This window comes from Eublepharis macularius, chromosome 14 (assembly GCF_028583425.1).
Source record: "Eublepharis macularius isolate TG4126 chromosome 14, MPM_Emac_v1.0, whole genome shotgun sequence".
Taxonomy (NCBI): Eukaryota; Metazoa; Chordata; class Lepidosauria; order Squamata; family Eublepharidae; genus Eublepharis; species Eublepharis macularius.
Genome location: NC_072803.1, coordinates 25,071,886 through 25,087,773, shown reverse-complemented (window position 1 = coordinate 25,087,773; position 15,888 = coordinate 25,071,886). Strand labels below are relative to the sequence as shown.

General features: G+C 47.0%; 1 protein-coding gene across 2 annotated transcripts in view; it reads right to left on the bottom strand.

Annotated features, from left to right (window-relative positions):
- Positions 1-14,731, bottom strand: part of ADGRA2 (adhesion G protein-coupled receptor A2) — a 115,781-nt gene extending 101,050 nt beyond the window's left edge. For both annotated transcript variants that reach the window (XM_054997199.1, XM_054997200.1), the window contains exon 1: positions 14,399-14,731. In XM_054997199.1, the coding sequence (XP_054853174.1) occupies positions 14,399-14,652 (254 nt within the window). In that variant the 5' untranslated portion in view covers positions 14,653-14,731. The remainder of the gene's footprint in view (positions 1-14,398) is intronic.
- Positions 14,732-15,888: the final 1,157 nt, after the last annotated feature.

Here is a 15,888-nt window from a genome sequence, read left to right as displayed (position 1 = left end):
TCTCCTCTCCTCCATTTTAATCCTTACAATGCTGTATTGACTGTGTGCCAAACAGACCAATAGCTGGTGATATAAGGCAACTTGGCCATTGTAGCATTTAATTTTAAAAAAAGAAATCCACAGCAACCTGAAATAGGAAGGAGCCTTCCCAAGGTATAACAGAGATCTGAACCAGAAATCCTTCCTTTTCCACAGTCTTGATTGAAAAGCAGAGAAAAAACATTTTTGCTGTAACCCATATATTACTGACGGTGGGATATTTGGATTTCAAATGGCTTTGATTTACAATGATGTGAAGTGCAAGCGTCAAAAGGATTTCCCTGCTGGACATATCTTCAAGATGACAGTACGAGATCTATTGTCCTTTACAAGTGGTTTGGAAGGATTCCTGGAATCCATGCAACAAGGAGGAGGAGGAGAAAAGGTTGTGCAAACGAGACTCCTAGAAGGAAGAACTAAAGACGTCACTTGGGCCTGGTTCACACATGCAGGAGAGCGAAGAGAGAATGCTGGACGAACGGACAGCAGGTGGAGGATTTCAGCTTTGAACGTTCCTTTACATCAAATGCTTCATGCAAACCAGAAAAGCTGCACAGCAAGAAAAAAGTTCTCTTTCCTTTTTGTGCTCATATTTCACTTGCAAAGAACTTTCAACATGAGAGAGCATGTCCAAATGAAACCCCCCCCCTCTCCAGTATGAAGTGGCTCCATCCATTCTATCATCTCCTGCATGTGTGAACCAGACCTTCACTTCTATGGTAAGGCAGAACACCTTCCCACCTTATCCCTTTTGCTGTGATACTGAAGACCACCAGCAAGCAAGGCAGTGGTAAGCCATCATAAAATTACCAACCATTAACTATTCTGTTTGGTGCCTCTGGCATGTCAATGTGCCTGAGAAGATCTCTCCTAAAGGCAAGAAGATAATTCCAGTCCAAAGTCCATTCTACTAAACCCAGTTTTATCCTTCACAGACTGGGACCAGCATACCTGCGGGACCACTTCTCCCATTACATCCCCTGCAGGGCATTGCGCTCTGCAGACAAGCAACTCCTGGTAGTCCTTGGCCTGAAGGACACCCACTTGGCCTTGACCAGGGCCAGGGCTTTTTCTGCTCTGCACCCAGCCTGGTGGAACACTCTCCCTAGGGTTGCCAGGTCCAGGTAGGGAAATTCCTGGAGATTTTGGGGGCGAAGCTTGGAGAGGGTGGGGTAGGGAGGGGACCTCTGCAGAGTATAATGCCATTGAGTCCACCCTTAAAAGCTGCCATTTTCTCCAAGGGAACTGATCTCTGTCAGCTGGAGATCAATTGTAATTCCTGGAGATCTCCAGCTACCACCTGGAGGCTAGCAACCCTAGCTCTCCCGCTGGAGCTCTGGGCCCTGCAGGACCTGTTACAGGACCAGCGGGTGTCCCCTCCCCACCTAAGACCACCACCTTTTCTGTGACTCCCCTTGGCCATGTGTTATGCCCATATGTTATGGCCTATATGCGGACTCCCGATTGTTTATACAAGTAGCCTATGTTTAAGGTGGCAGGACTATGTTAATGACTGTTTTAAGACTGCTACTGATTTTATAGTTTTTATGATTAATTTATGATTTATTGTATATTATGGATGTTGTGAGCCACCCTGAGCCCGTGGGGAGGGCAGGGTATAAATCAAATCAAATCAAATAAATAATAGACAAATCAGGACAAGCAGTGTGAAGGCAGCAAATTTATTATTGCCACTTTCAATCAGCATCTTTCATCAGGGAAAAAAATATACATTTCAGCTTATGTAGGGCAATCTTACACAGCTTTATCGTCATCCCAGGATATTATTAATACTTAGCTTAAAGTTTACCCTTTCAGAGAATTAACAAGCAAAATTCCATTAAGATTCCTGGAATGCCTTTTGCTTTTGATGCATTTTCAGCAAGCTGAAGTAGGGTGCGTCTAGCTGACAAAAGGGTTGTCACCAGGCCCGTTAAAAGTACCTTATCTTTTTTTTTTTATTTAGGTCAGCAGTAATGTTGCACAATACAGTGTTGAGGAACCTATCCTATGCAAATAAGCAATAGCTCCCCTCTCTGCCCAAGCAGAGCCGATAGCTCTGTTTACCAGAGTCCATGTATCATATCAGTACGACCACAAGGGCCTCTCTTGATCTGATAGCTACTTTACACATCCGGTTGAATCTGTGGGCCTGCTCGTTTTCACATAGCAAGGGTGTTTGCGTAAATGCTTTCGCACGTGTGACTTAACTGTGCATAGATCTCCTTCTTTTATTTATTTAATTTGAATTATATTCTGCTCTCCCCACATTTTCTCTAAGGGTAATCTCTCGGAAACCAGAATGTGAGTGAGAAACTGAATCTACCTGAGTTTAACATAGCCAGTTTGTTGCAATGGTTAAGAGCAGCAGGACTCTAATCTGGAGAACCAGGTTTGATTCCCCACTCCTCCGCCTGAAGCTAGCTGGATGATCTTGGGTCGGTCACAGCTCTCTCAGGGCTCTCTCAGCCCCACCCACCTCACAGGGTGATTGTCGTGAGGATAATGATAGCACACTTTGTAAACCGCTCTGAGTGTGGCATTAAATTGTCCTGAAGGGCTGTATATAAATCAAATGTTGTTGTTGTTGCGGAGTATTCTTTACCTACTGGGCTTTCTGTTCAATCACTGAAGGTAAAATGATTCCAAAGACAGACTGCTCCTCTCGGGTCTCTGCCCTTAGATCCAGCAATCTTTCCTGATTTCTCCACCCTTCAGCAATCCCTCCTGGCTCTGGGAGAGCTGATTCTGAGGGTCACGGGATCCACATGGAGTAACAGCCACATGGGACAAGGGGCTGAACTGACAAAGGGTCAAAAAATGGCCCCTCCTGCATCTCCCATCACTGACAGGTGAGAAAGGCAAAACCGCTCTCTTTTTATTAGAACCCACCCACCCACCCCATGGTTCTGCATGATTCCATGTAGGCCTTCAACTCTTGGGATCAATATAGGCTAAAAAGAGCTGATTGGGAGCGGAGGGGAACATGCAGAGCCTCTGCGACCATCAACCATTAAAGTAATACAGACCTCCTAACAATGGACAGAGGAAAAGAGAACAGACGAACCCAGGAAAGAGTTAAAACATAAGCAAAAGAGGATGTTGATACAGGCCATGACTGACAGCAGAAGAGGAGGGAACAGAACAATATAGTCTACAGGGAAAGAAAGAAGACAAGGGACCAAGTCAGAGAGATCCACAGGGAACTGATACACACGTGGGGCACAATGTAAGACAAACATGTGCGAAGAAGGGGGAAAGTACCGTTTTCAGCAGGGATCTTTCCTACCTGTCTGATTTTACCATTCATACTGACCCACTAGATCTGCTATGTGGACTTCCGAGGGTCAGTACGGGGGCAGTTCAGACGTCATGCACCTCGCTGGCTGACTACGCTCAAGGCTGAACAGGAAACTCTATGCAGACCCTTCTGGTCAGCATCTAACTTTTAATAAGGAACATGTTTTGAACTGAGCAACAGCTGAAAGGCTGGAAATGTTGGCACTGTCCACTAACTCCCTCCCTTCTCCACCCCACCCACACACCAGCGACAAGCCGCAAAGGACTCTGCCCTCCCAGTGCGAACTAGGAACAGAAATTTTGACAGCATCGACATGCTTCAGCCTGTCATTTCCACCGGGCTATATCACAGACATCTAGATGTTGCGCTTGCCGTGGGAATTACCACCCCTCTGGTGATCACAACGGACAAGAGGAGGAAACAGAACAATTATCCACACCCTGCAACACTGTTATTGTATGCTTGAGCCATTGATTGTATTGACTCACACCGTGTAATCCGCTTTGAGTCTCAATGAAAAACGCAGACTATAAACAAACAATTTACAATGGGCAGGAGAGAATAAAGATGCCTGATGTTTAGAAGGGGCTGTTGCTCAGTGGTGGAGCATCTGATTGGGATGCAGAAGGTCCTGGTTCGATCTATGAAATCTCCAGTTAAAAGGATCAGGTAGCAGAGGCCATGAAAGACCTCTACCTGAGACCCTGGAGAGCAGTTGCCGGTCAGAGTAGACAATACTGATCTTGAGAGGCGAGTGGTCTGGCTCAGCAGAAGGCAGCTTCATGTATTATACTTTGTTAAGAGACAGCACAGCAACTACTGGCCACGTTGTTTAGACCAGTGGTTCCCAACCTTTTTGGTACGGTGACCCACAAGTCCAAATTTATTTGGTATGGTGAGCCACTTAAAAAGAAACGGAGCTTGCAAAAATCAGTAAAACTGTAAAAACCTACAATCCACTTTCACAGGCTTTGCAACCCACGTTTGGGTCAGGACATCCTAGTTTAGACCGTAACCCTCCCTGAGTATCCGTGACCACCAGTGGCAAGGAAACTGACAGTGCAGAATGCTACAGTGATAGTTTAGACCGTAACCCTCCCTGAGTATCCGTGACCACCAGTGGCAAGGAAACTGACAGTGCAGAATGCTACAGTGAGCCAGTATACTGCAGGGGTTAGAAGACTGGAGTGGATTTCAGTTGGAGATCCAGAGGAGTTAGCCGTGTTAGTCTGTAGTAGCAAAATCTTCTGTATTTGCCCAGTTTGTATCATGCATCTGACGAAGAGAACTTGATTCTCGAAAGCTTATGCTACAATAAAATTGGTTAGTCTTAAAGGTGCTACTGGACTCTTTTTGATTTCAGTTGGGGATCTCTGCGTGTGAATCTCCGCTGGGGACATGAAGCTCACTGAATGATTATGAACCAATCACATTCCTCACTACCTTACCTGCATCCATTTCATGCAAACATCTGACAGGCACCTGCTCTCCAAGGTCTCAGGCCTTTCCTAACATTTGCTACTGGAGGCCCTACCTAACTACACCGCACACATTGCAACAGAAAATTCTCTTGGGAATTCAAGGAAACCTACAAGGACTGCAGGAAACCTTACTACCATAATTGTATTTATATCATTATGTATTTTATGAATGTTGCACCCCGTCCTGAGCCCGCTTGCAGGGAGGGTGGGCTAAATACCAAATAAAGTAAAGTAAAGTACCATAGGATTTACTTTTTCTTCCCAAGGACAGGTTTGGTTCCACACAGCAATAATTTCAAGTGATGTGCACCAGTGAACTGACAAGGCTTTCCTTCCACCCCTGTCAGTTTCACCAGCTTCCTGCTGAGGCACCAGAGCATATTTCCCCAACCTGGTCCATTTTACCTGTGTCCAACATGGAGAAGAGGGCAGAAGCTCTCTCTTAACTGCAGGGGTAAAGCTGCCTTATACAAGTTACCCATCTAGTTCAACTGCCAGCTGCTCTCCAGGGTCTCAAGCAGAGAAAGACCTTACCTTGCACCCGAAATCTATTAATTAGAGAGGGGAGAGGTTGAACCAAGAACATTCTACACACAATGCATGTGTCCTAACACTGAGCCACAGCCCAGTGTTAATTCTGAGCTGGCACCAAATGCCACTTGGAGCCCAGCCTGTAACACCTTTACATAACAAGGCCTCTGGAGCAAACACACTCTGACATGCAAGGCTTTAGATTCTTCCCCATCCTGGCCATAGCTCCAGTCAGAGAGCGTCTCGGTATTTGCAAAACTCAATTATGTGTCTTTTCTTTTAAAAAACAAAACAGTAAGGTAACAGCCAAGTCTGTAGCCCAATAAACAACAAAACAAAAGGCTGGAATTTTGTCAAGAATGCAGTGGGTGCGGGGCAAGAGAAAGGCGCCAAGCCAAAACCAGCCTCCGAGAAGGGCTATTCCAATAGACCTGGAAACTGGTCATAAGCTGAAACTTTATATTACCTCCCCCTCCCCGCCTTACCCCCTCCTAGACAATATGCAATTTCAGAGCAATCATGCTGTGTGCATAAATGAGGCCTCACTCAAGAATTCCACATCTGGAAGAGGTTTGAACTCCTGCGTGAGAGACAGCACGGCTGGCTATGACCTTCTACAGCTATCTGTCTCTTGTTAGGAAGACAGTACTTTTTCCATTAAACTATTAGCAGAGAGGTCAGCTAGCGAAGGAGGGAATTAAAACCTTGTTAATACAGGCCCAGATAGGTCCTGCCACCTTGAAGTGACTCCAGGCAGACGTCACAGGCTGCCTGGGGGACAAAGCCAGGCGCTGCGCTAAAGATCTGGGGAGACCCGGAAGACTTGCCACACTGAAATGGTCTCTCTGATTGCTTCCTTCTCCTGCTGAAGGAAGCGCCCAACGACTCCAAATCAGCACCTTCCCTTCTAAAACCTACAGTGGACAATGGCTGGGGAGATCCCAGGTCAAATCAGCATTTGGTGATGAAGTTCACCAAGGAATGTCATTGGTCCTGCTTATGGGCTTTCCTAAGACATCCGATTGGCTATGCTGACAAATGGGATGCTGGATTGAGGTACACTTTGGACCAATCCAAGAGGGATCTTCTGGAGAGAAAAGAGAAGAACCTTTTAAGCCGTTTCTGCAGCACTGAGCTGAAGGGACTCTACAGCTTCCCTTTTAGCAAATCCCCCTGTGTAGAGAGCAAAAACCAACCCAGATCAAGGGACAAATTAAACAAGGCACTGGATTTCCATGACTGAAACACCAGGTGTGTGATTTGCACTCCCCCCCCCCCAAAAAAAACCAGCTAGGAGGAAGGGACAATCTGGATAGGAGCCACAGTGCTGAGGAAGGGAGGGTGTATCTTCCCTTCATGCCGTTTCCTTGCTCAAAAATGCCCCCGTGCTGCTTTAAGCCCCAATAGCTCGTTAGCGGTGTAGGAACAGCAGCTTGGTCCTTTAAGAAGTGGAAGCGCTCAGTGCAAGGCTAGAACCAGAGGAGGGCTGGCCCAGCTCCCTAAGATGCAGCTCCTCTTAGGGAGCCCATCTACCCCTGATGTTTTCTCCCAGGTCCAAAGGATCAAACGTATATTGTGATTTCTATACTGGGAACTTAATCTCAGGCATGTTTGGGAGAAATTGAGATTGGACTGTGGTGTGTGAGGTAGGACTGTGAGGGGGTTCAGCCTCCCCCATCTGCACATGTTTTCCTGAACAGAAATGGCCCCAGGGACACAATTTGCCCCACTGAAGACTCATGCGCATTGATCACTTTTCCCAACAGGGCAAATAGCACCCCTCTGCCAGGCCATTTCAAATTGGGAAAATTGGCCGGGGGGGGGGGGGGGCTGGGAAGGCTGGAGCCCTCTCTTGTCAGTCATGCATGGTGATCGTGATACAAATTGGGTCCATACATGCCTGGGATTAAGTTACCAGCATGGAACTTGCAATATACCTATGATCTTAGGTTTGCCAAACGGCCTGCAAAAAATATACTGTCCCTTTAATAGAGGCTTATTGGAATGCTATTTACTGCCATGCCATGAAAAGCTTTAACTTCCCTCCCCTGCACATTAAGCTTCTATTAAAAGGACAGGACATTTTTCTCCAGGCCTGCTGGCACCCCCATTGATCAGATGGGGGACGGAGACATAATGTGTAGTTAGGCCCTGGATTGCTGCTGACACTGCAGCTCTTTTCTCTTCTGCTTGATTATGGCTCTTAGATCCTGGCCTGCTGGCAACCAGTTTCCTGAGGCCACCGAATTAAAGCTGCCAAAGTACGCCTCACTCCCTTACTGTCTAGCTCTTCTGCTTCAGTCCATGCCTCTTATCTGCTAGAGGACGTTGCCGTTAGATCTGGTCTACTTTGCTCCTGTCCCTTTACACGTGATTTGATCTGGAGAAATAAGCTGCTGAAGCTTCTCCCAGCACTGTCCCATCAAGCCTATTAAAGATACGCTTACAGGAACTGGTTCAAAACTGGCAACCCAAAGTGGAGGAGCTGCTTAGTTCACTTGCACCTCCAAAAGCCTCCATGGTCAGAATGGGACAAAACGTGAGTTTGGGAGCCCCTTTCCAAAGCAGGGCAGGCCAAAACCTGCCCCATGGAAGCTGTCACGTTTTTATCCTACCCTTCCATCAGGGAGCTCAGAGTGACATAGATCACTTTGCTCTCAATACTACCTTGTGAGGGAGGCTACACTGAAAGAAAGTGCCCAAGGACTTCCAGGTGAAGGAAAAAACGAAATAGCATCCCGTGGATAAAATCAATAGTGTGAAATAGCCCCTCTCATCCCAGATTTGCTTATCTTCCATTCATTGAGATGCAAAATGTACAGGGTTGGATTCAAAGCTTCCATTCCTTCAGCCTTCCTACCATGCTAGCCGTTTCCCACCAATGGAACAGGTTTCTTCTGCCAGAGCAAGCCGCCTCTCACTGCAGAGGCCTCCACTGTGAGCAGAGCAAACCGTTTGGATCCAACCCAACATCTGCAAACTTTTTCCATGTCTCCATCGTGCCTTGGTCATCAACAGTCAAAAGTAGTTTCATACTACAGGCAGGTTTCCAACTGCCATGTGTTTGGACAGGGAAAGAAATCCCCCCCCTTTTTTTACAACGCAAGGCACAGGCTATCGAGCCAATCTCTTGTACCTGCAGATGTGCAGCTGATTTTAGAAATTAACAACAGCTGCCTAGCCCCGTTGGCAAGAAGACTGGGCCTGGAGAAGGCGAGGTGCTTGTGGCAACTGTGGAAATGTGACGGGTGGAGCCTGAAAGGAGACGAATGCACCTCTGAACAGCTGTCCTCGGATTCGACCACTGCAGCCAGGATTCAGCCACTGCAGCTGCGCTACCCTTTGCCTCCAGTGCAATCCTAAACAGAGTTACACACTTTTATGTCCATTGAAGACAATAGGCTTAGAAGGGTATATCTCTGCTTAGAATTGCACTCTTTAGCATCTTTTACAAAAATAGCTTATCAAGATGCTCATTATCGGGAGCTGCATTTTTCCCCAGGGAGAAACTCATCATTCTGTCTCTCGCGGGAAAAAAATAAGTGTCCCAGACTAGTGACCTTCTGACATTCAGTTATGGTATCTTTCCATTCATCGGGGTAGGGCTGTGGCTCAGTGGAAGAACTTCTGCTTGGCATGCAGAAGGTACCAGGTTCAATCTCCAGCATCTCCAGTTAAAAGGATCAGGTAATAGGTGTTGTAAAAGACCTCTAGTTGAGCTGCTGCCAGTCAGAGAAGACCTTAAGAGACCCAGCATAAGATATCCTCTTGTCTTTTACCTGATGAGGCGGGGCCCTAGTAGTCCATGAAAGCCCACACGAGGACAAAAACTAGTTAGTCCTTAAGGTACCCCAAGATTTCTCCTCATTTCTTCTCGTGATGGAAGAAACAGCAGATCCATGGCTCTGATGAAGGACTCCATGTGGAATGGCAGAGTACATCTGTTTTAGTACATGCAAGAAGTCGCATGTGCAGAAAGTGCGGCCTGTCAGTGCAGCTAGCCATTTTATCTCCTTTTTGTCAAAAGTTCATTTGCGTCAGAGTCCTATACACAGCTCTAGTCACATGCAATGACCTTTAGAAACAGATTTCTCTGGAATGGTCACAGCACTTCTAAGAACATGAAAACAGTAATGTTTCAGTACAGCGAATTGGGGGGTGGGGGTGGAGTAACATCACTGCACAAATGAAAGAGACAGAGAGGCAGATTTCTAAAAACCACCTCAATGTTCCAGAAAATAGTTCCCCCAAACTCCACAAACCACTCTGAGAGGGAATTTAAACCCATTCCCATTTTCTGCACGCAGCATGGCCGTTTTCCACGCAAATACACATTCTGGCATCCATTGTCGTCAATTAACACAAGCTCACAAATTGTCCTGTTTCACATGCAAGTCATTCCTTGACTGAGCAAAAGTTGACTATTCAAGAATCAGGACAAGCAAAAGATAGTTTTTAAAAATGCTCCATCTTTGAAAAGCCGAACATTATTAAGAAAAGTAAAACAAAAAAAACCAAAACCCCGTAGGGATCGGAAGCAAACAATATCAGCACAAGCACAAGGAAATATCCTAGATTTTGAATACCTGCGCTTTGATCAAGCACAGAAACTGTGTATGTGTGTGCAAGTGCGCACGTTATCAATTTGGCTGAGGAATGCAACACAAGGAAAAAAGGTTCCTTCCACACTATGGCCCCAAATGTAATCACTGCAGAAAAACATTTGGAACTCCAGATCACACCAATCTCTGCATCACATGATCCGTATCATAAATCTACTGCATCACTGGCCCATTCTACATCTGATCTCATCCAAGCATCAGCCAGTATGGATCTTCAGGCTTCGGGAATGAGTCTGAAAGTCCCGCAGTGATGATTTAGCTTTACAGTTTAGTTGAACCATTTAACTGAGTCAGACTATTGGACTATCAAGGCCAGTGTTGTCTACTTTGGCTGGCAGCAGCTTACCAGGGTTTCAGGTTGGTGTAGTGGTTGAAGTACTGGGCTAGGATCTGGGTGACCCAGGTTTGACTTCTGGTTCTGCCATGGAAGCTCACTGGGTGACCTTGGGCTGGTCATACTCTCAGCCTTACCTACCTCACAGGGTTGTTGAGAGGGGGAAAATGGAGGAGAGGAGAATGATGTAAGCCACTTTGGATCCCACTAGGAAGAAAGATGGGGTACAAATCAAGTAAAAATATAATAAAATCATTTACATCATCTAATATCTGATCCTTTCAAATGAAGATGCTGGAAATTGAACCTGGTAACTTCTGGATACAAAGCAGATGTTATACTACTGAACCACAGCCTCTTTACTATTTTGCCTTCCCTTTCTTCTAAAACAACACTATGAATGACAATATTTTTAAAAAGTTACAAAAACCACAATTCAGCTTCAAAACCCCAACAACAAAAAGCAGCATCAAAACGACTGAGAAAAGCCAAAAGCAGCAATAAAAATCAGGTTAGCAAAACAAATAAGCAGACGATCCAAACAGCAAAAAGATAAAAATTGGCAATTAGCAAGAAAAGACTAACAAAGCATCACTTTGTCATAAGCTCTCCCCCCTTTCCAGTCTTCTCTGATGGCCAAGGGAGAAGAGGTCAAGTCTGTTTTCCTGGAGCAGGGAGTTCCAAAGTCTTTTAAAAGCCCCAGCTTGCTTGCTCACCAACTGCCTCCCTGAGTGCAAGCACGTGAAGCAGAGTGGTGGTGATTGATCTTAAATTGCAAGTGGGTCCAGACAACTGGAGCCAGTCCTTTGGATACTCCACTGCAAGCATATGTGAAGCTGCAGTCCTATGCACGCTGTGTTCAGCCCGACTGAACACAGTAGGACTTGCTCCAAGTAAACACAAACAGGGTTGGGCTGCCCATCCTGAAGACTCACTAGCAAAGCAGAAAATTGTATTTTATCCCCTTTCCAAGGTCTTAACTTTCTAAAAATCACATGGAGCAGTTCACGGTCTTGCAGCCAAAATTTAACTCTGACATTGTAGACTGCCAACGCGCTGTAAATAAGCACCTAAGAAACCTGCGGGCATAATTTTCCTTCCTCTGTTTAAGGAAAACTGGCGTCCAAGTTTGACTTGCCTGAAAGAAGGCTGCCCCACCTCCCCATCTGTGCAAGAGGAAGCGACTGCTTTCTTTGGACCCTGCTTCCCGCTTTCATTACATTCGGTTATCGTGTTTCAAAGAGGCAAAAATATTTTAAGCAGGGAAAGGGTGACATCTAAACACAGTCTAGGCATGTGCATGCAGTGGTGGTGCTTTCAGCCTCACTGCCCAAATACTGTAGTTCCTATTATTTCATGTTTACATCTGATGATGGACTAGAATTTCTTGACACAAGATGATCCGTCACTACCAATTACCTTTTGTATCACAAATCCTGCGTGTGCAATTTCTGCTTTTTGTCCAATACCATATGGGGTGTCTAGTGAGGAGCCACTTAATGCTGGATCGAGTGCATAAACACACCATGGCCTCTCACATGCACACCCTCACACACAAAGTAGCATGATGCAGCCGCAATACAAGAAAGAGTTTGCAGCTTTGCGCTTCTTTTACAATTTGAGCAGTTGTAGCGTCAGATGAGGAAGAGCGAGAATCAGGTTCAAATTCCTACTGTGCTATTAATTTTGGGGGTGCTCTTAGCACAGTTACTATTCTCTTAGCCTAACTGGCTTCACTAGTATGTTGTGAGAGGGGAAAAAACTAGTGGGGCAGGGAGAAAGAATTTAGGCCACCCTGAGTTCCTTGGAGAAGAGTCCAATATTTTTAATGCGAGCTTTCAGCAATTCTCAGACACGTTATGTACCAAAGCTAGAAAATGGTGAGACAGTGGAGTGGAGTGGAGTGGAGTGGTTAGAGTTTTATACTAGGAGACTCAGTTTCAGATGCCCACTCTGCTATGGCAGCTCACTTGGACCCATCACACAGTCCCACTTTGTGTCCCCACTGTGGAGAAATAAATAAAATAAAACACGTGCACTGCCCTACTTGCACAAAACGGTGATCACACATATCAGGAAGATCACAGCGAGTATTTTGTCTTGTTATGTGAGGTCATTGTACCAGCATTGTAACAAATGAACAGAGCTACTGCGTGCCTCTGAGTGTATGCGGAGTGCTTCACTCCCTGTTGAGTTATCCCAATCAGAGGGCTGGATTTTTGCCTAAACTTGCACCCTAGCACCACAAATTTTAGAAATTAAAGCTATTAATCCTGCCACAAATTATGCCCACATTACATTTCTGCATCATGCATTATAAAGTGGCTCCCTCGTATTTGAACAATAACAATTTGGGGTTAGGCTAAGTATGTGTAAATACGAACTGCAATGTAAATGAAATTATCAAAATGGTGATGCAAGCTTAACACCAAAATGCGTGGAAGATGCAGCACACATTTGAACAGGGACCCAAATGAAACATCTTGCCGGCATGCCGAAAGAACTCACTGATGTGATTTTGCCTTCACACAACTTCTCCTTTGAACTGGATTGCTACCGGGGCAAAAGCAGCTGCACATGCTTAGGTAGCACACCAGCAAGATTAACATGCCCGCATAACACCTTCCCTGGGCTACTCGTCTCTGGCACTCGCATTAAGCTCAGAGAAGTGGCTTCACACAGGAAGCAGTCCAGTTGAAACCAGATGCTGTACAAAGTCCCACAGGTGAGCTCTTTTGCCTGGCCAGTGACACATCGACCTTGTAGGTTCCTTGGCAAATATCCATTTCGCTCCTTCCCACAAGGAGTTCAGGGCAGCATGCGGAGTCTTCTTAGGAGCCTTGCTCAGATTTGCATCCCAAGACTGAAAGTGAAATCCTAAACAGATGCCCCAAAAGGTTAGTCTTCCTGAATTCAAGATAGTTTCAATGGGTAGCTATAGTAGTCTGTAGCAGTAGAATAAAATTCAAGCCAAGCAGAAGACCAACATTTATTGGTCTGTAAGCTTTTGTGAATCCAAGTTCACTTCATCAGATACAGAAAGGAACAGTTTTGACTCATGAAAGCTTAAACCCTGGAAAAATTTTGTTGGTTTTAGAGGTACCACCTGACTCAAATTTTGTTCTTCCTGAATTCAATGGGATTTACTCCCAAGGAGGCGCACCTTTGGGCTGAGTTACAAGCATGCATCTTTCATGTGAAGCACCCTCAAGCCAATCAGTAACGGGGAATGGAAAGAGCAACCGCAGTAAAAAGTGTGGAGGAGCCAGGAATGACATTAGATCATATGTTGATATTAAAAGAATCAGCATTCATACCTTGAAAGAGATGGTTGGTCCCAGCACTACATATATTTTCCAGGCTACCAAATGCAAAACAGGGAACAAATTCCCTAGTGTTACCCCACATTAATGGGAGGGACCCAGACCAGAGCCAAACATACACCTCACTTTACAAATTAAACACTTTTGATGACATTCGCAACAGTTTGTAGAATGCCTCTGAGCATGTAGAGTGAATACCATTGGCTTTGAACGCCAAGTTGCCCAGGAAGAAGCATGACTCTGCCCATGCACAAAGTGCACTTTGTGTACAAAATAAATGAAGTCTTTCCCCTCCACACCACAAGCAAGATTGGTAGAAATGCAGGGGTAAATAGTCCATCAAGGAGCTCTAACTCCCTAACTAAGGGAGTAACATAGTGGGGTTAACTTCTGAACAGACTTGCCAAGGATTGTGCTGCAAATACTTCATTGGATAAGAGCACTAGAGAGGATACATAGAGTGCTTTAACCACAAGAACATGATTAGATTCATTTTATTCATTAGTGAGCCACTTTGCATATAAGCTTTCTAAAGTCAAGCTCTCTTCATCAGATACAAGGAGAAGTGGAGATCCCTGAGCCCCCTTATATCGGAAGAAGAAAGCTTACATCCTTGAAAATCTCGTTGCTCTCTAAGGCGCCACTGTTCTCAAATCCTGACATTCTACACGGTGAGGAAAGGGCTTCTGAGCATGCACAGAGCACACCTATCCCGCTTCCCTCGACAGGCACAACCCAGGGATAAAGTAAGCCTGGCCGCTACTCACAGGGTGACCGTGCCGTTGGGCAAGAAGCGCGGCGCCGGTGGCTCCCCCAGGTCCTCGCCGCTGCAGCTGACCCTCTTCCTGGCCGCGCTGGGCAGCGCCAGCCCCTTCGGCCTCTCGGCCACGCATTTGCAGCCGCGCAGCTGCAGCGGGCAGCTGCGCGCGCCCCCGGAGCACCACAGCGCCGCCCAGAGGAGCAGCGCGCCCGCCCAGAGCATCCTCGACGGCGGCGCCCGGCCAGGCGGTCCGGAGCCCATCAGCCCATCCTCGCGTCCCCAGCCTTCGGGGTCCGGCGCGCCGCGCAGCCCAGCTAGGCGGTCTCCGGCTCAGGCTCGCCGGCGGGACGCTGACACGCAGCGGGGAGCGCCCGCCCAGCCCCGGAGCCGTGCAGCCGTCACGCTTCCCCGGCGCCGGGCAACTGCCGAAGAGACCACGACGGCGGCGCGCGGCGCGCTAGCAGCGCCTGCCCCGCGCCCAGCGCTGCGCGCTGCATGGCCGGCCGGGAGCGCTGGGCTCGGCGGCGGCTGCGCTCGGGACGGCTTGCGGAGTAGCGGTTCGGGCTGCTGCGAGTCGGTCCCTCCCCTCGACTGCCTGCACGGCCAGCCCGGCTCCCCCGCCAGGCCCTAGCGCCTCCGTCTTCAATGCTCGCCGTCCGGCAGGAGTTCGCGCTTTCGACGCCCCAGCCGCACCTCCGTTGACTTGTTTTTAAGTTATATCTCCTACTTCTATCAATTTAAATAGATGTCTTATATATAGTGAAGGGGGAAAGATTGTGGGGAATGCTTTAGGCAACAACAACAACAACAACAACAACAACAACAACAACAACAACAACAACAACGGATTTATATACCGCCCTTCAGGACAATTTAAGGCTCATTCAGAGCAGTTTACAAAGTGTGTTATCATTATCCTCACAACAATCACCCTGTGAGGGGGGGGTGAGAGAGTTCTGAAAGAGCTGTGACTAGCCCAAGGTCACCCAGCTGGCTTCAAGTGGAGGAGTGGGGAATCAAACCCGGCTCTCCATATTAGAGTCCTGCCACTCTTAACCCCTCCACCAAACTGGCTATTCCTGCATTGGGTAGGGGATTGGACTGTGTGTGTTCTGCGCCATCGCCTCTGACCTATGACGACCCTATGATTATGGGGTTGGACTAGATGGTCTGTAAAACCCCTTCCAACTCTATGATTCTATTAAACCATATTTTCCTCCTCCTCCTCCTCCTCCTCCAAAGTGGGATTAGGGTTGCCAGCTCCAGGCTGAGAAATTCCTGGAAACTTTGGGGGTAGATAGTGGGGTTTGGGGAGAGGAGAGGAGAGACCTTAGCTGGGTACAATGCCACAGAGTCCACCCTCCAAAGCATCTGTTTTCTCCTGGGGAACTGATCTCTGCAGCCTGGAGATCAGTGGCAATTCCAGGAGCTCTCCAGCCACCACCTGGTAGTTGAAACATTGAGCACTTTATGAAATATTAATAGGCGCTTGGTCAC